Source organism: Phocoena sinus, chromosome 9 (genome assembly GCF_008692025.1).
Source record: "Phocoena sinus isolate mPhoSin1 chromosome 9, mPhoSin1.pri, whole genome shotgun sequence".
Classification (NCBI taxonomy): domain Eukaryota; kingdom Metazoa; phylum Chordata; class Mammalia; order Artiodactyla; family Phocoenidae; genus Phocoena; species Phocoena sinus.
Window position 1 is genome coordinate 95,521,046 of NC_045771.1, and position 24,527 is coordinate 95,545,572.

The 24,527-nt window shown below is 43.1% G+C and overlaps 1 protein-coding gene across 1 annotated transcript in view; it reads right to left on the reverse strand.

Annotated features, from left to right (window-relative positions):
- GLI3 (GLI family zinc finger 3) overlaps positions 1 to 24,527 on the reverse strand; it is a 280,972-nt gene that overhangs the window by 58,754 nt on the left and 197,691 nt on the right. The window contains exons 7-10 of the mRNA XM_032644011.1: positions 21,647 to 21,848; positions 8,203 to 8,416; positions 7,125 to 7,238; positions 4,968 to 5,108 (exon numbers count right to left, since the gene is read on the reverse strand). Of these exons, the coding sequence (XP_032499902.1) occupies positions 4,968 to 5,108; positions 7,125 to 7,238; positions 8,203 to 8,416; positions 21,647 to 21,848 (671 nt within the window). The remainder of the gene's footprint in view (positions 1 to 4,967; positions 5,109 to 7,124; positions 7,239 to 8,202; positions 8,417 to 21,646; positions 21,849 to 24,527) is intronic.

Genomic DNA, 24,527 nt, shown 5'->3' on the forward strand with positions numbered 1-24,527 from the left:
GTGGTTCTTCGTCTACATTTTTCCATGCAGTTATTTCCAAATAATTAGAGTCACTAAATTAACTAGCATCGATGGAGGGAAAATGAGATCAAAATCTTCACTCATTCATTTTAGGTCTTATGTGCACACAAATCGATTTCTGCCTCTTATCGGAGGCCCCAATCACATCTGAAACTCCATCTTCTCTTAGGTAAAGATACACAATGCAACTTTAGCAAAGGGATCAAAATTAGCCGGAAAACATTTAAAATGCAAATTTGGGCACACGGTATTCATATGAAAATAATGTCTTCACCACATCCTAACACTCTCCCGTATTCCTACGGATGCATCAATTCTTTGCAGGTTAGGTGTGCTTCTTTATATCTAAATCTCTATGGTATTAAGAAGAAAGCCTTTCATTTTCATGCTGCCGATGTATAGAATTTGTGTTCAAATGGCAGCAAAGGTGATTATAACTGTGTTCTTCTGATAAAGGAAACTTCAGCACGCTTTTAGAGATCAAAAGCTGCAGCATATGAAAGCATTTAAAATCCAAGGAGGTGGCTAATCATTGTACAAAAGGGTGAATTTTTGACACCACGTTTAAAAGATACAAATGAAGGAGTACAGCGACGTACATGCCACCCAGTTGCAGCTGGGGAATCACATAAACACCTCTCGTGTTCTCTGCCGTTCGGCCCTACAGGCAGGAGACAAGAGCCCGCACAGTCTAACTGCCAAGGCCCTCCCTGCAGATAAGGTTATGCTGCTGGGATCAGGATGGGGAATAAAACTGGTAAAAAAATAATTTGACCTTTTAAAGACCTTTGGAAAGAATATTATATGTGTTATTCCTTAAACGGGAAGAAAGGGTTGGGTTGTTGTAATAGAAGTTAAGCGAATTACAGTGACAGAGCAAACAGGTGGGCAATTAGCTATGGTGATTATACTATTTTTATTCTTTCGGATACCAGCAGTTATGTTTTCAAGTATAACTAGACGCCTGGCAGTGGTGACCCACACCGAGGTACACGTTTCTCTTTCTTCACATGTATTCCTTTCTCCTCTTCTTAAAAAGCCTCTCAGAACATCAGTGGTACACACAACGCCATTCAGAAGCAAAGAACCTGAGACTAACTTGGGCTGCAGGCAATGCATGCTGGGTATTTTTCAAGCATCCAAGGGCCAGAGCTGGAACTGTCTTCCGGGACAGAATGAATGCAAGAGGGAAATGGGTCTCAGTAAGGTTGGGAAACCTTTCTCATCTCTGTGAGAAGCAAGGCCAGCAGACAGAATTTGAGTTGCTTTCCATAGTAAAAAAGCTAAACCAACAAAACAAAACAAAAACAGAAACCACACTGGGAGAACCGATATTCTACGACTTTCAGAATCAGATATAAGAGTCGTGCGTTTGGGAATATATAATGCACGACAGCAAAAAAGAGGATCTAATTCATTTGGGATTGAAGGGGAAGTGTGGACTTTTCAAATTATTTTGAGATGTTAGACTATGCGCTTTCCAGCTATCAAGGGAAGAGAAATGGCTGGCATCTTGACAAATCAATAATAAATTCCGTCTTAATCGAAAGCACTTTAATTAATTTTTGTACTCTATATCCTTCTTACTCTCTTATTTTAACTGCTACTAAGAAGGGGACAAAGTACAACAAAAAACCAGCTAACAAAAATATACATCTGTCTCCTTAGCTTCTGGGCATAGAATTAAATTTATGACAAATTTAATACTAGCTGGAGAGTCATGAAGCCCAATTATAATTATCTTGCTGGGAAGAGAAATTAATTAAACATCCCAGTGAGAAAGACCCCACAGCAAACCTGGAATCAACACACCACGGGAGAAGGACAGGGGCTTGAAATAGAGGAGAAGAGAAGGCAAAGGCAATATTTAGCCCATCTGTTCGGACAGTAATGGGATGGGGTCATCTTTTCAAGAGAACACGGAGTGCATTACGCTGAAAATGAGACTACCTGGCGGGCAAAGTCGGCCGAGTCCCTAATTCTCCTCTTCAACTCTGATTTGCTAATGCGAAACACATGTCTCCCTTCTGCACCAAGTTCAAATGACTCTGGAATTCCAACCGTGCAGCTCAGCGACTGAACCAGAACAAGGGGAGAACTTGTCAGGATTTAAGAGCTTTCAGCAAAGCCCTTCAATTGCAGCCAGCACCCTATTCCACGGGAGGATATCAATTATAGATAGTGACTTGCTTTCGCAGGCAGTCGGGCCTGTCAGACACTAGATAGACAGCCATGAAGAATCATGAATCTTTCTATTAACTGTAAGGGGGGGAAAGAGAATGGGTCATGGCTATAAATAAGGCAGAGCATCAGAATGGTTTAACACCTTGCCTCTTGGTTGTCTGTAGCATGAAAATTCACCTAATTCACAAAATGTCCTCTGTCCAAGGGGAGTCATAGCAATGCAAATAGTTCATGCTTCCTCTGTCCTTAAAAAACTGTTTTTTGCCACTGGTCTTTTTTCCATCTGCCACCCAAGTAGTTAGGTGGATTTCAACTAGCTATTCATTCAGTCTACAAAAAATAATATACCAGGCCACTGCTGAAGCCACCAGATTCACCGTGAGTAGGAAGGCACTTATATGTCTGTCACGCGAAGTAAAATCAATTTACACGTACAAATTTGGAATTTCTACACGTCAGATAATGAGTAAAAAGGTAGAGAATAAGCGACATAAACCAGCATCTTTCTTTATGTTATTGTAAGTTAAAATTTTTAATTCACTTAACTAAGTTTCCTTAACTCATATAATTTATCTCAGACTAAAATTAATATCATAAATACACTGGATTTTCTCCTAATCCTGACACGCATTTCTTCTTGCCAACTTGGAATAAAAAAATTCCGGTGTATATGTAATTCATTTCCTAGTTTTTATAATAAAGCAGACAACACGGTGGCCATTTAGTCGACAGGTTAAGCAGCCTTGCCTTAAAACTACTCAGATCTCTCTATTAAAGCGTCATCCCTACCTAAAACCTTTTGCCACTGAGATTAAATACAAATACCTGCAGTATCCACTGTCTTTTAAAAGTTTTCATGTGACATACAAGGCAGGGAAAATGTCAAGGTATAACCACAACCCCCCGACATGTTATCTCAAGACTGGCCTCTGATGAGGAACACAATTTCTTTTAAATGTAGACTTGGAATTTCCTTCCTCATTTGCTAACAGCTGAACAAAAATCACAGCACTCCTTGGAAACTGCAATGACTTATCCACAGAAAAGGCACCATGAGACCGTGTCCTCTCTCAGAAGGATGTTTTAAAAGGCGAGCAGCGCTCCCTAGCAGCATCTCGTTTATGACGGCAGGTTTTGTGCCACCAGTTCTTCTCATGTACGGTGTTCACTTGCTCTATCACTGAGGGTATTCTTGGCATTCTTTCCTCTTTGGGTTTACTTCCCCACATTAAAAGAAAACTTCCAAGCTTTTTTTTTTTTTTTTTTCCCCTTTAGTGTTACAATGTCTGTGGTTTCCATTAAAACAATCAGCAAGAATAAAAGGCTGTTAAGTCAGGCTTGGCTTTAAATAACACTTGCATCAAATTAAAGAGAAAGAATCAAATTAAGTTCATGGAAAAATCTGGAAATATACCTTAATTAAAAACTTTTGACTTTCTAGTTTCTTGCTGCGCAGAGAAATCTAGAATTCTCTCTATACTATTACAAGGAGACATGATCAAAAAAGAAATGGGTGGGGGGAAACCCTGAGGTCATGTTAAGCCCTCAAAACATTCTGTATATGATGGATCTCAAAACCTGGCAAACCATATATTTGACACTATAATGTAACTGCAGCATGTGGTATATATTAGAGGATAAGAACAAATAGGAATTGTATAATCTTAGTGTTTAAACGGAGGAGGGTTATCAAGCGATACAGATCATCTAAAAATAAAAAGTGACCGTAAAAGTAAAGAGAATGGAATGGGGGTGTGTATGGTGTGTGTAGGTGACGGGGCGGGGGGGGGGGGGTCACGAGGAAGTTACTCTGTCAGATTTGCTGTCGTATTTAAAGCTTATGAAAGGGCTACACGTAGCAAACCATCCTAATGCCTTAATGCAACCCTGTGCTCTGACATCGTGTCATCCTTGATGATGAGAATGCCCTTCCATCTCAACTGCTCCTGGCCCCATGTGCCAGGGAGATTCTACTGGCCTGAGAAAGTACCAAACAGAGACGAAGCATGGGCCAAGGAAACAGGGCTAATCAGGTATGTAGATGGGGGTACCCTGCATTATTTGAAATAACTGGCAAGGGAGTACGGGAAAGACTTCTGAATCTGGTGTGGGAAGGCGAGCTGAGGTTCTCAGTCGGACCACATTGCAGTTTTCAAAAATATACATCATTAGACACATTTTAAAATATATATTGCTTTTTCCACGGAACTGTGAGGCCCGCAAGGATTGGCTTCAAGTCAAGAAACTGTGCTAACAGCTTATCGCAAACCATTACCCACTTCTCATAGCAAGTACCAACTGACGCCTAAAATCATGGGAAACTCCTTAGCTGGTGAGGGTTGGGGAGGGAAAGGGAGGAGGGAGAAAAAGGACGTCCCCCACCTCTATGAGTTTTTTCCATTGCTACTGGGTCTTGGTTAAAATCAAACTTGGTTAAAAGGTTAATAATAATTCATGTCCAGCTTACTATTACTCAATAACCATCAAAGTCGCTAACTCAAAACAGTGTTTTCTCGCTTATGGGATCAGAGTCATTACGCTCTCTCTTGAAGACTTTATTGAATTTTACACTCAGCTTTAGCTGACTGAACAGGTCAAGCACCATGGCTCAGAGTTCTCTTTATTCTCAGAAAGTCATCAAGCCCCCTCCAGTTTGCTAGGCTGCTAGCTGAGAAACTTGACTCAGCATGGGGTCAGGGGAGCTGACCCCGCAGGAAAGGTCACATAGCTGTAAAGCCCCCTTCCCGGCCCCCTTCACTCACATGCACCAGCTGCTCCTGGGTGTCGAACTCCCGAGAACAGCCCTCCCAGTGGCAGTTTGTCTCGTAGATGACTTCAGGCTCCTGCTTGCTTTCTTCTTTGTCCCCTTCCTCCTTCACCAGGGTTGTCCCTTCAGGCTGTTCCTGAAAGGCAGGGGTGGGGAAGGGAGGAGAAAGAGAGACAAAATCAGACAGAAGAGAAAGGGAACTCTGCTCACTATTATGTAACAACCTAAAGGGGAAAATGCGTAAATGAGTCCCTTTGCTGGACACCTGAAGCTATCACAACATTGTCCATCAACTCTACTCCAATATAAAATAAAAAGTCAAAAAAGAAAAAAAGAAGAGAAATGAAAAACCTGATGTAGGCTTGTCTTCCTCCGGATGCAATTTTTTGGGGGGAAAATAAAATAGAGCCCAAGTCTATCAGCTGGGTTTTGTGAATTGAAGAAACCAAAGATGGAATCATTTCTGTGCATTTTTTTCAGATTTACTCAATATGCCTTCGAAGGTTGTTAGCTTGTGATTAAAGGCAACGAACGGTCCAAACCAGAAGGTCGGTAAGATATTGAGGCCAAACTTTGCTGTCCTGAATACCAAGGTGAGAACAACCTAAGATGTCATCTCTTAAGAAAAGCAATTAAACTAGGTGATGTAGTCGTTATCCAAAAGACTGTTCTTTCGGTTAAATTCTTTTCAGCCTAGTAATTTGTTTATTCTCCTATGTTGGAATCCAGGGAAATGGTTTACTGCTAATTCTAATTCTGTTCTCCCTGCCACTGGAGGCTGTGAGAAGCACTGTGTGGATTTTTACAGGGATGACGTCTTCTGGGCTCACTTTCCGGTCTCCAAGCGTACACTCTCTGCCCAAGAACCATAGCATCTAAAGCTTGTCGGTAGAGTCTTTTCTAGTCTTCTAAGGCAGCTTTGCAGAAATGAAAAGACAAAGGATTTCCAGAATTCTGGGAGATGATGAGGTGTGTAAATTCGGGATCTAATCTGAGGTTAGATGGTAAAAGCTGTATACAAGTGTTTAGGCATAACCAGCAACATGCAAGAAGAACGATGGCTCTCAGAGCTCATGACCCCCATTCGTTCCATCTTCCAAGTGCTCCCTAAAAAGGAAACGTGGGCTTAAGCACTCTCAAGTTTGGGCTGAAGCAGCCTGAACATTGCAAGGTCCAGATTCTGTGGACATCCAGACTCTCGTCCAACCCCTATCTCTGGGAATTATACTCATTGAGCTCCGTATCAGGCCCAGGGAACCTACAAGAGAAGATTACAAGCAGAATCTACACATTCTTTTTTTTCTTTTAAAGTAATTAATTCATGGCTGCGTTGGGTCTTCGTTGCTGCACGTGGGCTTCTCTAGTTGTGGCGAGCGGGGGCTACTCTTCGTTGAGGTGTGTGGGCTTCTCATTGCGTTGGCTTCTCTTGTTGCAGAGCACAGGCTCTAGGCGCCCGGGCTTCTGTAGTTGTGGCATGCGGGCTCAGTAGTTGCGTCTCGTGGGCTCTAGAGCGCAGGCTCAGCGGTTGTGGTGAATGGGCTTAGTTGCTCCGCGGCATGTGGGATCTTCCCGGTCCAGGGCTCGAACCCATGTCCCCTGCATTGGCAGATGGATTCTTAACCACTGCGCCACCAGGGAAGTCCGAATCTACACCTTTTTAAAATTGAGGTTTAGGATCTAAGTAACAGCAGAGACAAGACTGGAATTTTTAAACTTGTCCTTCCAGGACTTGGGGTAAAGAACAAGAATCTAAGTAGCCTTAGGCTAGGTTAGTTGTCGCTGGATCCCTCCTGGCTATGCAGGGTCTCCTGGCCAGTAGGAAGTGGCAACATAAGAAAAAATAAGAACATGATCATTATAAGGAATATCCCTGGTCTGCCCAGCTCAGGCTGAGAGCCAGCAGCTTGTAATTCTGGCCCAAGATCAAGGCCAAGGACTGAAGCCTGTTCACATCCCTGGTCAACAATAAACACATCCACCCACTTACTCCAGTTTATACCCCACAAAGCTGCCTGCGTTTTTGTGTGTCTGTTTCTGAGCTGGAGAAACGACCTGGCCTTTTGTTAAATGTGCGGGCCAAGAACGCGGTAGACAAGCCAATGCTGTGAAAATACGCCAGGCTGGAGGGAGCCAAAGCCGGCGCCTCCCTCACCTGCTGGCCCCGAGGCCCCGGGCTGGGGAGGTCTTCATCGGCTTTGATCTTGGAGCGTTTATTATGCACCAGGTCGCCAGTGCTGGTCACGGCGGACTCACTCGTGGGCTTGTTCTGCGGGTCACATTGGCAGGGACAGAAACAAAAATTAAGTTCTGATCAATGAGCAGGACCACAGCTAAAACACACAAGTCGAGAAGAGCGAGCTTCCTTGGCACTAGAATGATGACAGATATGGCTCCTATTTCCAGGTAGCAGAGTTCAGAAAATGTGTTCAAAGCCAGGATATACTGAAAAAATGGTACAAATGAACTTATTTACAAAACAGAAATAGAGTTACAGATGTAGAAAACAATCTTATAGTTACCGGGGGGAAGCGGGGGAGGGAGGGATAAAGGGGAGATTGGGACTGACATATACACACTATTATATATAAAACAGTTAACTAATAAGAACCTACTGTATAGCAACAGGGAGCTCTACTCAGTACTCTGTAATGACCTACATGGGAAAAGAATCTAAAAAAGAGTGGATATATGTATATGTATAACTGACTCACTCTGCTGTACGGCAGAAAATAACACAACACTGGAAACCAATCATACTCCGATATATATATATTTTAAAAGCCAGGATATACATTCATGAGACAGCTCTTTGTTTTTAACTCCTAAGTAGCAACTCCCTGGGCCTTTTTAAAGCTAGAGGAAAAGAGCTGGGATCCAGGCTTTAACGAACTCTAATAGTGCAGGGGAAAGGGACCAGATGACAGCAACCCACTCATGGGATGTATTTTTACTGAACGGGCTATAGACAGCACAGGGTCAGAGGGAAGCCCGATCAAGCAGCCTGCTTTTCCGCCGAGGCTAAAATGACTCTAGTGGAAGACGCTCTCGTTTCTTGAGGAGCATACACACGGCACAGAATCTGAAGATGACAGCCCTGGGTTGGGACCACAGGCTGCAGTATGGAAGCGGTGAGGATGCCACTGGCCTGCGCGTATTCACAGCTGATGTGGCCCCGTGGCTCTCCTCTATGATTCCCAAGACAGACCAGGTCATCGAGCTGTCTCTCTCACCTGTGAGGACTCGGAAGGGCCGGAGGTGACCTGAACAGGGTTCAGAACCGTAGGGATCCCGGGAATAGGCCTCTGTGTCGGGAAAGTTGGGGCGGGGTGGATGAGCGGAGGGCTGTGTCCAAAGGCCGAGCCTAAGCTCTGCTGTCGGCTTAAGATCTGCTGATGCATATGGAGAGACACGGGTGCAGAAGGGTAGGTGAAGCTCAGGGCAGGGCTGCGGGTGGGAAATAAAGGGAAAACCATCATTTACACGGGACACAGAGACCAGCGCACCTTTATACCTAGTTTTTTGTCCCCAAATCGCATCAGGGCTGGGCATTTAAATTAGAAGGTAAAAATGATCGACGAACATCTCGAAACTTCCTAGAGAAAGCTGACGGCTCAGACAGGACACGCGTGGGCGTTGGCACAGACACGCAGACCTGAGATAAACTTCAGCAGAACGGAAGCAAAAGGCATCGGCTCAATAACAACTATTTATTGCAATAACAAACTTTCTATAACAAAGAGAATGGGTGACTACATGCTTTATAGTACTTTTCTCAGCTCCGCATCCCACATGTTCCCGTGCACGGAGCAATTCTTTTCATCTATGCTCACCCTGCACGCTTTCATAAGTCTCCAGATCTTATTACAAGAAGAAAGGAAATCAATTGGTTAAATGTGTTTTGAACACCGTGCTTGTCATATCACTCATTTGTTTGTAAAGATGGAAAGCTTGGTTCATCCTGAATGCCACCTAAAGAATTTCCATCAGTGCCGTCTGGTTACAGAAGCTGATGGATTAACCTCTCCTGGCTGCAATCGGTGATCAATGGGCTTTGATTGCGGAATATTCCAATGGGAGAGCATCCGCTCCCTCTTGCAGCTAAGGAGCATTAAATGTCTATTAACGCCCATTATACATGCTAATGCCTGTCACCACTTCATTATGCCAGAGTATTTCCCAGGCTACAGGAAGTTCTAAGGAAGTCACACCATCACCTAAGGATTTCTGGACTAGTAGGCAGTGCCCAATCGTCCTCTGCACCGCCATAGTTTAGGAACCCAATCCTCTTAAAAGAATGAAACGCTCTTGAGGAATTTGCCGATGGCTTAAAAAAAAATGCATGAAACACTGTAATGGCATTTGTGAAAATTTCTTCCTTTAAAAACACTCAGTGGGAAAAGAAAAAAAAAAAAATATATATATATATATATATACGTAGATATTCTCTCCATCCTGCTGTGTAAGGCCCAGAAAGAATCAGGGTTTCTTGCAAAGTCAAAGGTAGAATTCATGCAAATTTCCCAATCTGGTGGGTTAATTACTATTGCTGTTAAGCGCATTAACTGAGACTATAATAATTACAATAACAAAATTCAAACCATTTCAACAACTTTAAGTAATAGCGCCGAAGACATACTCCCTTCATTAATGTGACTCCACGTTTTGCCCATTTGACTACAATCCATAAAAAGGTGGTGTCGATGGGATTACATTACTATTATTCCTACGGAGAACCTTGCGTTACAATAGCTTGCCCATTTAAGACTGAATATCATTAAGAATACCCTAGGAGAATTTCACAGGGCTTGGAGGAACTCTCCTTTCATTCTGTATTGTATTTCTTTAATAAAGGAGAGCAGAAACCTGGTGAAAACAGTCATTGTTCACAGTAAGTTAGGGAGAAATCACTAATAATATTCTGTTTCTGCAGCGCTATAGTTTCTGCCAGTGTTTCGGAAAGCAACCATGAATGATTACAGCAAGACTTAGCTAAGGTAGCTGTGTGGATGATTGATAGGGCGTTAATCAAAAGATGCATATCTGCCTCAGAATTTGTTCACAAGCTTTCTTCTAATAGCTGATTTCATGTTCACTGAGCTCTATGCCAGTTTGTCCAATTTATTTTTTGGTGTACAAGCCATTCATCAAAAAACACAATGATTTAACCCACCCCCCCTCCTTTCCTTTTGGTGAATGGGTATTACTAAGTGTAACTACCTTATTCTGTTCATTAAAAAAACAAAGGAAAACTAAAAGATCCCACTACACACATATTTATAATGTGATATGGACTTTGCACAAACCTCCATGCGTCTTTCCTGAGTTTCATGAGCTTGAACGAGCAGGTGGGCTTGGGAAGGGGGCCCCTTGGGTCATGTACACCTCTCATTCTGGGGGGCCCAATATTGGGGGGCTCAAGAAAGTCAGGACCCAATTAAGAAGCCAGACCATTCGAGAAAACGTTTCACAAGGCAGAAAATGCCCTCAGTTTTGTATGTAATGCAATTTACAAATGTTAATAGCCAGACAGAGTAGGTCGATTTTTTACTTTTAAAAATATGTAGAAGACAAAAGGAAGGACCAGCTTTGGTGCTGCAGCCCCCGTCCCCAGGTGCGAAGTCTCTGACCTCAGATGCAGGAGAGGCTGCGACAGCTTTCAACCCATGTGGGTAACATCCCCTTTTGGGGCTGCATTTTCGCTGGTCAAACCAGGGGACAGGAATAAACCTTCCCTAAAATCCATGTCAACTATCAGATTCCAAAGGATATGAGAACATACAGGATGGACCAGCGATTTTTAGCAGTCCCTGATTATTCATAAGGAGGGACTGCTAAGGGAAACCCTCTCTCCTCTGCGTGCAAAGAGCTGGGCAACAGTGGACACAGGGGAACACCTCGTGTCACCCCACAACAGCGGGCGCTGCCGTCAGCTCCTGGAAGGAAGGCTGCTTGCTCCGGATTACAAAGCCTATGCATGGAAAGAACCTCCGAGAACTTCCCACCGGTGGCGGGGGGGCCAGGGGATCGGGGCCACCATCCCCTGCTCTCTGACCTCAAGTGAGCTGTCTTCCTAAGCTCTGCATCCCGGTACTTGCTGTGTCTTTCCAGAAGCCAGCCTAGCTGCTTCCTTCTGGTCACTCAAATTCCAGCTTAGATGTCACCTCCTCAGACACAGGGGCCTCCTAAGCCTGAGGCCCCCATCAAAACAAGCCCCCTCTGCAGCTCCTCACCCATGATGCTCTGCGGTTTGACACTTGTATTCTCGCTGCAGGATGAGGCTCTCTGAAACCATATTCTCTCCCTCCCTCTGCAATGGAAGGTCTAGGGGATCTGGGCTCTGGTCTGTCTTGTCCCCCACTGACCCCTGGTGCCCGGAACACTGCCTGGCACGGGGCAGCCCCTCGAGATGAGTCAGTGAGTGACCGAACCACCCCCATTAGGTATGAGTTTCTTGCTGCTGCAACACATCACCACAAACTTCGTTGTTTTAAAACAAAATACGCTTGCCACCTTAGAGCTCCAGAGGTCAGAATTCTCAGATGGGCGGGCAGGACTGCGTTTCTCTGGAAATCCCTGGCACCTGGCCTCTTCCCGCTTCTAGAGGCTGCTTCCATCCGAGGTTCACGATCCCACCTCAACCCAACCTCCTCCTCTGATTCCCTGTTAACTCCAACACCCTCCTGCCTCCCTTTTATAAGGACCCTTGTGATTATACTAGGGCCACCTGATCATCTCCTCATCTCAAAACCCTTAACTGGACACCAACGATTACCTACTGCATGATTGCACCAGCAAGTTCAAAACTGGGGAAAACTGGGCCACACACTGTAAGTTCAGATGTGTTAAAGTCTACGTGGTAACCTCTGGAGGTAACCTTTGGTGTCCAGCTTCTTTGGTCACAATTGTGCTTGTGATATCTTTTCATGTTGCTGCATTTCGTTGAGCTCCAATCATTTCCTTTGCTGAATGGTATCTTAGAGTCTAAGTATAGCACGCTTGCTATGTACGCTCCTTATATGTTCTACGCGCGTTCTTTTGCTGCATCTCAGGGTGTTGTGGTTTGCTATGACACACAAAGCTGCGACGAAGACTATTAAAAAAACAAATACACAAACAAAAACTCTTAACTGATTCACAGCTACACAATTCTTTTGGCCCTGTAAGGTGATATATTCACAGGTTCCAGGGAGTAAGATGTGGACATCTTTGGGGGCCATTACTCTGCATACCGAACTCAGAACAGTCACTTCAAAGAAAAGCAATTTGACAACGTGTTTATAAAATAGTACAAAGGTAGTAACAGTACAAAGGTCCTCTGTGCATTTTTATAGAACTTCAGCTGCTGAGGACAGACTGCTGGTTGACAGAGGTCAGAATTTTCTTTGAAAAGTAAATTCTCTTTTTAGAAGCCCTGAAAACAAATCTTCCTAAACAGTTCATGTATTCGTTCCATAATTTCCTAGAAATACAAAGTATTGACATTGTTGAAAAATTTTATACATCGCTTCTGTCTCCTCTCAAGAAGGACACAGTCGGGCTTCCCTGGTGGCGCAGTGCTTGAGAATCCGCCTGCCAATACAGGGGACGTGGGTTTGTGCCCCGGTCTGGGAAGATCCCACATGCCGCGGAGCAGCTAGGTCCGTGAGCCATGGCCGCTGAGCCTGCGCTCCGCAACGGGAGAGGCCACAACAGTGAGAGGCCCGCGTACAGCAAAAAAAAAAAAAAAAGAAGGAGACAGTCTAGTCTAAAACATGGTCTACCTGAGCTTTATGACCTCAAAGCCTTTACATTTCTGCTCACCCTGTTCTTTTCTCTGGATCAACTGAAGAGCAATTAAGTTTATGTTCTGATTTTTGAATTCTCTTCACTCAACATTTAATCAAGTATAATTTAAAAAATTTTTATCGCATTTACTTCTCTTCTAGATGACTACATGAGAGATGGGATAATTAAAAACACACATTTATAAGAATGTGACTTGCAACTGTTAATCTATATTTAATCGATAAGATCGCTAGAAAGTGTCAGATGGCCCAGATCTTCCCAAGCAATGTGCTAACACAGTCATCCAAAAGTAAGTGTTAGGGAGGAAAGGAAAAAGAAGTGCCAAGGTGATAAAGTCTGAGGAATACAGCCCCGGGGTTCCCTGGAACGGTTTAATACTTGAATGTGTGTTCCAAATGTCCCACCCCAGATATGGTTCGTAGCAACATTTGGAGATTTTAGAGACTAGCGTTCCTCACAGAACACTTGGAGAAACAGTCTTCTAGGACAACAGTTAGAACAGTCTGCGATAACCTATATGGGAAAAAAATCTGAAAATGAATGAATATATGTATATGTATAACTGAATCACTGTGCTGTCCACCTGAAACTAACATTGTAAATCAACTATACTCCAATAAAATTTTTGAAAAATTATAAAAGGAAGAAAAAAGAAAGCCAGAATAAATTAATTCTAATGTTAATCTGTCCTGTATTTTTCTAAAAAGCAGAAAATGAGAAAAATGTGGATTTTCGATCTCTGACTATAGTGTGTGTGGTGTCCTCATCCACCAAGTATAATTTTTACCCATCAAAACCGATTTACGGCTACTGAAGTCTTAGTTTTATAAAATACCTTAAAGGAGCATTCGTTCCATGGTAGGCAGTGACTTGGGGACCGAACTCTAAATAAGGATAACTACTGAGGTCAATTTCCCTTTTATTCTTTGCTCTGAGCTGAGTTAAAAGTGATCAGCAAATCGCTGAGTGGAAACTATTTCTTCTATTTTCCAAAAATTTAATGTTAAAATTTCCAAAGTCTGAATCGTTGAGAAAGTTTTGATGTATTTATTCTCCATCACAAATCCGAAGTAACGTTTTGTCAATACACTTTTCAAACTGGGGTCAAATTTTGCAAACCGGGTCTTATTTCTGAATATTGCAGTAAATAGCCCAGTAACCCCCCCCTTATCTGGAACTCTTCTGTCTGGGAACTCAACAACTATGCTCAATCTGGTTGAAATCTGGGGTGTAATTAGAAAGACAGGATGTTAAACAACTAAAATAAACATCATATATGTTTAACTGAATAACTGAATCAATCTGCTATACAGCAGTAATTAACACAATTGTAAATCAAATATACTTCAATAAAAAAATTTTTTTAAATAAAAAATAAATATCGTAAAATCCACACACTCATTCATTAATTCAACAAGTTTTAGCTGAGTACTTTCTACAGATCCCTTTTATATATCCAAAGAATAAAATAATTATTTGTAACTGGAAAGTTACAAATTATACAAATGTATACAAATTATACAAATGTATAATCAATACATACAACTTTGAGATCCATAATCATGCTTGACTTTCACAACAAACATTATTTTTTTCACACCAAGGAAGTGATGTGTGTCAACATTTGTACAGAACCTCTCTGATCAATCTGTAAATTCACATTTAATTATAGAAATGCTGTATTAGTGGGGGACACTAAAAGTTCATACTGTAGAAGATCATTTGTTAAGATGTATTCAACCCTATTATACATACAGGCATTTCAAAGTCATTAATATTCAAGTCAAAAAGATAAAAACCAATTAAAATAGCACGCGAGACAAACCTGAAATGTATTTTAAAAACACTTCAGGAACTCTGCATATGGTGGAGGGTAAGAGGATGGGGGATGGGCTGGATAACTTAATACCAGTACAATAAATAAAGCAGCGTGATGTGGGCCGCTGTAGTCCTTCATATTGGGAGGGCAGATAGAGCCAATTACAACATTGAAGAGATCTGTTTCTAACTAAAAGTGAATGTAAAAAAACTGGGGGGAATTCCCTGGCGGTCCAGCAGTTAGGACTCTGCGCTTCCACTGCAGGGGGCACGGGTTCCATCCCTGGTCAGGGAACTAAGATCCCGCATGCCGTTCAACACGGCCAAAAAAGAAAAAAATAAATCGGAAGTATAGAAAGACGGCAAGAGGATGGATCACCCAGCCACCGCGTGCTTGCAGGTAAAAGTTTCTATTTTATTGTTTAATGACGTCAATCCACATGGCATTTACCCATTTTCAAAAAAAAAAAAAAAATCATAGTTTTTCCTTAGAGCCGCATGGAACATCTCCTTCCACTGAGTCTCAGTGCTGGGGTTCCTCTGTGCTAATGTGGGAAAGGACGAGGGAGGTTGCCGGGAACTCAGCCGAAAGGCTCATCATCAGTTTCCGGGTTCATCTCCGGAACCCCTCCCTGACCTGGAGGACCAGGCATGGAGCTGGGCTGGCCAGAGACTGATGAGAGAATTAAACCAGAGCAGAGCCCTGACATGGGTGGTCACAGGAAGGCCTGAGTCACAAAGGCACCATCTCTTACCCAAAGTGAAGAGGAGAGAAGAGTATGTAGCAGCTATAGGTTCTTAGGAAATGTTTTAAATGTAAAATCAATGCTAACGACCTATGCACACATTTTTTTTCAACTGCCCTAGTTGGTCAGTTTTCTTCAGATGTGAATTTTTAAGACTTCCTTAAAAGAAACTCATGTGATGCTTTTATAATGTATTTCTTCAGGTCGGGCATTGGGATTAAGAAACTTCATGCTACAGTCTAAATGTCCATCAACAAACGAATAAATAAAGAATAGGTGGTATATATATACAATGGGACACTACTCGGCCATGAAAAAGAATGAAATAATGCCATCTGCAGCAACATGGATGGACCTACAGATTATCATACTAGGTGAAGTAAGTCAGAGAAAGACAAATATCATCTGATATCACTTATATGTGGAATCTAAAACATGCTGACACAAATGAACTCATCTACGAAAGAGAAACAGACTCATAGGCATAGAGAACAAATTTATGGTTGCCAAAGGGGATAGCAGGAAGGGGGCAGGCGAGAGAGAAATTAGGAGTTTAGGATTAACATGTACACCCTACTATATATAAAAGAGGTAAACAAGGCCCTACTACATAACACAGGGAACTATACTCAATATCTTGTAATAACCTATAACGGGGCTTCCCTGGTGTCCGCCTGCCGATGCGGGGGACGCGGGTTCGTGCCCCGGTCCGGGAAGATCCCACATGCCGTGCAGCGGCTGGGCCCGTGAGCCATGGCCGCTGAGCCTGTGCGTCTGGAGCCTGTGCTCCACAACGGGAGAGGCCACAGTGGTGAGACGCCCGCGTACCGCAAAAAAAAAAAAAAAAAAAAAATTCTAACCTATAATGGAAAAGAATCTGAAAAAGAATATATATACACAAATGTATAACTGAATCACTTTGCTGTATACTTGAAACTAACACAACATTGTAAATTAACTATACTTTGATAAAAGAAAAAAAAAAAACCTTCATATTGCAGTTAACCCAGTTTTCTATATAGGCTGACGAATCCAAAGATGCTATTTCCTTTTCAGTGTCCCATCTCTCCTATTTCTTGTTCATGAAACCAGTACCGGAGGTGGAGTCAGGCAACAGTCCACACTGTAACATGGGGGCCCCCAAATTTCAGAAACTGGCTTCAAGGAAAGAGAGAGCAAGGGGGAGAAGGAGGCATCTAATCAAAACCAACTTTGTGGTTACTTTGTGGTTGTCATACTAATGAGGTCGTCCACTTTCTGGTTCCAGCTGTGGAATTTACTGTACCACAGCTGCCATTCAAAGGAAGAACAATTCTTCCCAGTTTTGCAGAGAACAGGCCAACAGCCATTATCATCTGTATACATGTCGGTATAGGGACACACACGCATGCACGTGCTTCTATTTGAAAGTAAAAAAGTAAAGCTTCCACGTCCATCCATAAAAGCCCCCCGGGGCAAGTTCACTGGAAAACCCAGCAGCCTCGGAAGAAGTAATGAGCCCACGCATAAAGACCCACACGCTCACAAAATGAGTTAAGTATCATCCCAATGTTTACACCGAGGCATATGCACTCTTTCAACATTGCTTTGGACAAAAATACATTAGGCTTTATAGGATGCAAGAGTCCTAAAAGGTTTTAGAAGCTGGGTTGCCACTAAACAGCCAAAACCTCCAAGAACACATATAGCAGTAACACACTCTCCAGTGAGATTTGGCCTGAAGCACCCAAATCGTGTAACTGGTCAGCCATGTAGACATGGTCAGAAAAAGCATCACCAACGTTTTAAAAACATCGCCAGACATTATTATATGCCTCTTATAAACAGCATTTCCTTCCAATCCTTTTAGTCGTACCTCCTATTGGAGGATTTTTAAGAGAGAAGGAAATAAGGGGAACAGGAGAGGAAATTCAGTTAGACCTGGCAGTTTCGCCCACGTAAGCAGTTGAGCGCCTTTGATTCAGCCCGTGAAACTCCCCGGTCCTTAAAACAATGCAGCCTCACCAGGGCCTCGAAGGCTTCGTATGGTTCTGGGATCAGCGGTCCACCCTGCTCATGATCTGGCCCTGCCCACCTCCAACCTGTGCTGATTGGAGGCCTTTCCCTTCCGTGAGTTCCGTGAGGACAGGAATCGTGTCTCTCATGCATCTTTGCAGCCCTCATGTCCTGCACAGCAACCAGCACACAGTTAAGTACGCAGTCAAATATCTGCGAAATGAAGGAGTCACGGATTAAATGGAAGACTACCTCAAACCAATGGCCACACCTGGAAGTAAATGAAAACTATCCTTTTTAGTGAGGATTCATTGTTTTCACTGATTCTAGGGGAAGAGAATGTTGTCTCGTAGTTTTCAGAAGATGCAGTCAAGAGAGTTTCCAGGACCCTGGTCATTCGGCTGTGGATTCATCTATTCTTTGATGTTTCCCACCCAAGTCATCTCGTGTTGTTTGTCTGACACAAATGAGTTGACTCATGGCAGGTAACAGCGCAGAGTCAAGCTGCTGTGGAGGCTGCGGTGATTCCTACCATTCTCAGGAAGTGGCACTGGACCTGCCAGATGCATCCTTACTCCGGGGCCTGATGTCTGGGAGGGCTGATGCTGTGCAGAAGAAAAGACCCCTGCTCTCTGGTCACCGGGCAGAGCTGGTCAGTGCCAGCCACAGAAAACACGCACTGATTTGTGAAGCTGTGCTCTGGGCACTCAGCTCTCATCTTCATTGAGATGTCTGTCCTGGCCGAACCAGACCTGAAACTACTAAGGATATGAAGCCATCTTCATTTTCGCCGTTAAACCCAAAATGAGAAAGCTGTAACTGGTGGGTTAGAAATGAATAGATTACTCATTTCTTCGTTCCCTTTACTTTTGCTAGAAGATGGAAGATGAGGGTCAGTTGAAGCACCTTCTCCTCTGATGGGAGTTCGATTTCTAGGGGAAGGTATTAGCAGAGGTCAAACTATTTCTAATTTAACGCCATTAACTGAATATTTATAATACTAGCCTTAACCAGAGAGGGTGGGGCTTAACAGGCTGTATGTGATAAACGTGAATCAGCTAGTCTTAGACAGGAGTCTTCAGGGTGATGGAGAAGTTAAAACTTTTTGAGACAGTTAACTATTTCACAACATCCTTTTAAGTGCACGGAGTTATTTTTTTGAATGATGTCCTCAGTTATGATATAAAAAAGACTTTTGCTATACATTTGGACAATATGTTTTAATAAGTTAGCCACAATCAAGTACTATGTTTTAAGATGTAGCTAGGCTTTTGTGAATAAATATGTGCTTTATATGGAATTCTTATAGCAGTCTGAATTATTAAGTAAATACATAAACATAAGAACCATATACAAACTGAAGATGGACATTTGCTTTTTTATCCCTTTATTTTGTGTCCATCCCTCTGTATCTCCATACAGCTATCAACCTATGGCTATACGATATACTATCCATATACACTATAACCTTCTGAAAGCCAGCATTATTCATCCACCACATGGAAACTTCCTTTTAATAAGGAGGGCGATTAGAATTCTAATGGCTCATTAAAGAGCTCCTTCATTTATTCACTCCAGAAATATCTGTTGAGTGGTATCAAGGTGACAGGGCACAGATGTTGTGAGCTGGGAAGTGTGGCCATGAACAAAACATACACAGTCCTAGACCTTCTGGAATTTGTATTCTAGTAGAGACAGACATATAGCAACTACTAGATGAGCAAGTAAATGGGAGAATTTCGAACAGTGGTCCCTACTATTACCAGCCTCTTAGAGAATAGCATTTGAACTGGGATACACGCGTGAAGGAGACTTTTTTTAGAAAACTGAATGTGTGTCATTACACACTGAAAAACATCTTTAGAAACTGACCCCGTTACTGTATGCACTGACAACACGAGAAGCAGATTAGGATTAGAAAACACGTAAGTGTGCAAGTCAAACGTGTTTGGGGCAAACTAAAAAGCAAGGAATTGGAGGGCTGGTCCTCTTGCAAAACCCTCCGTGCTGATGCATAAAACAAGAATAACACTACACTTTCCAAAACTGCTGTCAGATGAAAACAGTGAGCGCTTCTTGTGCCTGCCGTGTCCCTGGGTACAAAGCAGAGATGAGATGCACTCCTGTATCTTTCCCTCTTGAGAAAGTTACCCTTTGTAGATTTCTTCATGCTGCTTCCTTTCCCGTCAGCCACCGGCCCTACCGCTTACTGAGGAGTCCTCCAGTCGGTCTTTAGATTTCACAAAGCGAAACTTGGAACAGAGCAAGTGAAGCACTAACGCTACTCCGGCTAAAGGACTGGCAGGTGGTGCTGGTCGTAATTCTTCTAATTATTGTATTGTTCCAGCAAGCCGATCTCATCTTGGGTTATCTGTATTACTTTATATGCATCAGAAACTACATCTTATCCTAGCACACAGGGGCTGTGTATTGAAGAATGAGAGGTCAGATTGCAAGAGAGAAGACAGACTGGTGAGGCGCTGAAGGGAAGAAAGAACTGTGTGCCCGACGGCGCTGGTCACCTGACTGCAAACGGGTCTCCTGGGGCCTGACTGGACTTAGGAATCTCTGCTTCCAGCTCAAATGAGAATAATCAGATCTGTGGTAGCTCCTCGGAGGCAGGGGACAACAATTATTCCAAGTCAGGATACTGACAGTCTCTCAAGGACTGGTACTAGATTACCTGGGAAAGGTGAGGAGATGAGGAAACGGGTGAAGATGCCAGGGTAAGAAAAAAGACAGCACTGAGACTATCTGTGTACCGCTTTTGAATCTAAGTCCTGTAGAGGCTCTGAAAAGTCACGGTAGCTGGGCAGAGAGCAGAAGGGAAGAAAAAACGCTCACAAAGTGATTCTGTGTGAATATCATTCCTGTGAATTTCACCGTGGACCTCATTTCCACCACTTTGATGCTATGACTTCTAGTCGAGCCACATAATAATGATATGATTTCAGCAAACTGAGATAAGGTCGATGGCGATCTATGAGCCCAGGGAAATCTGCCAGGAGTGCAGAACAGCCAGGCCATGGTTTGGAGATGGGCGTACTTCCTCGGAGCCAGACTGGGGTGATCACATTGCGGGTAGCATGGCCGGGCCCCGGTGGCTCATCCTCTGGATGGACCACCAGGGGTAGTTCTCCTGCGGCTCTGCCCGTGGGCAGGGGTCTTCATCCAGGCCCTGCCCATACACACCAGCTTTAATAAAAGGTACTCCTTTCCTCTACAGTGGCTGTCTTGTCTGTAGTTTACAAATGTGAAGACTGAATTTCAGAGCCTACAGGCAAGTAAGGTCTGTACAGCTGGTGGCAAAGCTGGAATCTGACTACAGTTTTGCCCGACTCCAAAGCCTACCTTCGTGTCTACATCGGCTAATCCTGAAACAATCCCCGCTGTAAGTACAGACTGCTATCATACAATCAGAGTTATTTGCTCTGTTCCGTGTTTCCACACTTTCCTGACCATATTAAAAGACAGATGCTGAAGAAAACGACATCATATCAAAATGGGGATTTATAATATTTAAACGTTAACTTGCCTGCCAAGGAGGATTGTTGATAGCTGAACAAGCAAAGAATTAAAACCGTAACGGAAACATTAAGGACAAAAAATAATGGTATTCATCATTTCTAGTAAATATGGTATGTGACTATTGCTAACACAGTTTTTCTTTTTCTGGACTGTTAGGGTTTCCCTAATATGTATATTCATCATGGAAGACCCATCAATTCCTTTAGACTTAAAACCCTTCGGTCCCCTTTTCTTTCTTCCTCCCAATGCACACTTTTCCCCCATGAGACAAGACTCACGTCTGGTCTTTTTTCTCTTTTTTGGTCATGTCTCACGGTCTGTGGGACCTCAGCTCCCCGACCAGGAATCGAACCCACACCCCCTGCAGTGGAAGTGTAGAGTCCTAACCACTGGACCGCCAGGCAAGTCCCACTTCTGTTTTTTTTTTTTATTTCTGTCCCTGTCCTTGTAAGTGTGCCCAAATCAGGTACAAAGTTGGTTTTCCTTCTAGGGAACTATAACTAGTAAGAAGATAAAAAGATTGCCATTACTCACTGTCTCTAGGAAGGGGATTCCATTCCTGAATAACTACGATTTCTCTAAATGGGCTGCTAACTGATGTCTGCAAAATAATTCTTTTCGGCCCAATAATTGGCTCTGGGACTCATCGTAGTGAAATGTGACCTACATCTGCATGCCGGGTCCTCCCCGGTGTCCTGTTGCAATCCTTCCTTGTAGGTAGTCAGTACCGCAAACGCAAGGTGCAGGCGAGCAGTGACGTTTCATTAAAGAAACACATCATGGATTTGGGGAAAATACATACCTGATTGCACTTGCAGATAAGTGGCCGTAGGAGCCACTTGCTGAAGAGCTGCTGCGGGAATTATTGAGAATGGTGACCAAGGAGTTGGGAGACGTCCTAATCATGGTCTGAAGGTCAAAGCTATGATCGGACAGTGGTGATATGGACAGTGTACGTTTTCGGCTTGGCCTGGCTGACAGCCGGGGGCTGGGGAATCTGGTGCCTGTTGTATAAACAAAACAGAACCTGATTACCTGCGGCTGGACTCTGTACCCATTATCTGTTCCGACTACCCCGCGTGGAAGAAGTGAAGGATAAGAAGCCTGCGACCGGCGTTGACAAGTACCTCTCTCCTCCACTTGTGATCTACTGGGTACAATTGAGGAAATTAGGGAGAAATATTTATCTTCCAGGGGCTTACCTCGGGGGAGCTCTGTTTATTAATGTGCAGACAAAATGATAAATTGCTAAACAAAAGGGAGAGACTTTTTATGTGTTCTCCCTCTCATTTCCAGTGATTTATGAATCTGACAGCTGCTTAGATATGCTCATCATTAATTCACCGCCAGCGACAAAGACAGTGGTTCCCACTGTCGCACCGCACTCCACCCTCCCCACCGCAATGCACACCGTTTTAAGGCAATGAGCCGAAGGGAAAAAAATGAATTAAAGTATCCTAAGATTAAAAACATCCAGCTTAGTTATGCCCGCATTTCCCCATGATTTCTGTAGTTATCTGATCCACGGAATACTTACGGCTTTTACTGACAAAACTGATAAATACGTTATCCTAAATTAATGGTTCTCGATGCGGGCGGGGGGGGGGGGGGCGATGTTGCCCGCAGGGGACATGTGACAACATCTGGAGATATTTTGGTTATCACAACTCATGGGGTGCTAGAAACATCTAGAGGCCAGGGAAGCTGCTGCACACCTGGGAATGGGCAGGGCAGCCCCCCCCACCCCGCCATGAAGAATCGTCTGGCACCCGTAGCGCCAAGATGGAGGAATGCTGCCCTAAATTCCCCATAATCTATACAGCCTAAGTCCCAAGAAACATTTAAAAGCTTGGGACGTGGTTTGTTTACAGATTTTCCAAGGTTGGGGGAGAAAAACCCTGCAAGCATTATAATAAGATAACATGAGTCAATTTTAAGCCTCTGGTTATTAGATCAATCAGTCAATCGATTAATTAATTCTCTGCATTTATAAGAGTTTTGAGACTTCAAGAAGATTCCACTGATGAAGTTCTATTCTGGAGGTTAGTAAATCACTTAAACACCTGCCAACTTAATACAATGCTCTTTACATGGAGAGTTAAAAATTAAATGTCCATTTGCCTTCAATTTGGTAGATGGTAGAGCTTTGAATTAGGGCAGAGCTATGAATGTGGCCCAGAGGCCCACTCCTGCCTTTTCTAAGGTCACATTTATATTACAGAGTCATCAAACTAAAGTTTAATGACAGAATGAGAACACAATACCACTAGGTAAGAGGAAAATCAAACATGATACTTTTAAGAAATAACGGAGGGTTTCTATTTCAAAGCATGGGTACACCTGCTTACAGGAACATGGCAATTTTGGGGTCCCCGGAAAACTGAAGTAGAAGGTAAGCCTTCTTTATAGAAAAAAGTCTAGGCACTTGGTCTCCAGAAAACTCATTGGGAATATTTTCTTCACCAGAGATGGACCTTGATACAAGATAACAATCCAACATATGCTTTGAGATAATTTAATGAAGTGTAATAGATGAATATGACTCTATAGATAATATTATAGAAATGAATAGATATACTTTATAGTGAATAAAAAATAAATCATAAACTGGAACTTAGTACCATCCATGTAGATGAAACTGGAAAACCAATCTGAATGACAAATGTGGTACCTACTCAAAGCTTTCTTTCAGGCACATTGAAGACTGAATTTCTTCATTTAGAATAGTTTCATTACCAACCTGATTTAGGCCATGGTCGTACAAAAATAACAATCCCACAATGTTCACAGCTCTTAGTATTTAAACCAGCATCTTATTTTTATTATGGCATCTGCCTTACACATAAATGTCTCAGTTTTACTCACTATGAGAGGCTAATTTCATCATAAAAGTCTTTCAGTGAAGAAATGCATTCCACTTCCAAAGGATTCCAGGGACAAACCAGACTTCTGGTCAGTTTCCATATCATCCTCGAAAGTAACCATTCTCAGTGCGATTCAGTGATCCCTGGCAGAGTTAGAAGTAACAGGACGTTCCAGATAGAGGTGATTTCCTGATTTTTTAAAAAACACTAAATAGATAAGGAGGCCGTCTGAGGGCTATAAAACACCAGAGGCCTATATCCCCATCACATCATCCAAGGACAGAGCCCAGGGCCTGGCTTCATCCCTTCCATGGAAGCCTCCAGGTTGCCCAGGGCCTGGATGGTCCGGCTCCTCTGCTTTTCCCTCCAAGATGGGTACTTATTTAAGTCAGTTTCCACCAGTATAAATAGTGTGGTTTTCATGAGTGTCTAGGATTTCTCTAGGATATTCCTTATAGGGATTACTTGCTCTCCTGTCTTTAAAGGTCACTAGAATCCCCAAAGGAAGAATTAGAGCCATAAAACAGACTTGTTCCTTCTAACGTGCGACACGTAAATACCCTATCCTGAAGCTGGCTGAAACCCAGGTAGGCCCACTGTTGGCACATTTAAAAGTCAGGTGCGCGTCTGAATCCAGTTTATTGCCGTTTCTGCTAATGGAAGAGTCCTGAAGAGCTGTAACAGTGGATCAGGATGACCAGCTCGATCCCAGTTTGCCTCTGGTTTTGCTACTGCAGAGCCAATGTAGGAATTTAAAGTCATTTCACTCCTCCCTTGAAAAAGTCTGCTATGATTTAAATTTAAAACATAACATTCTGG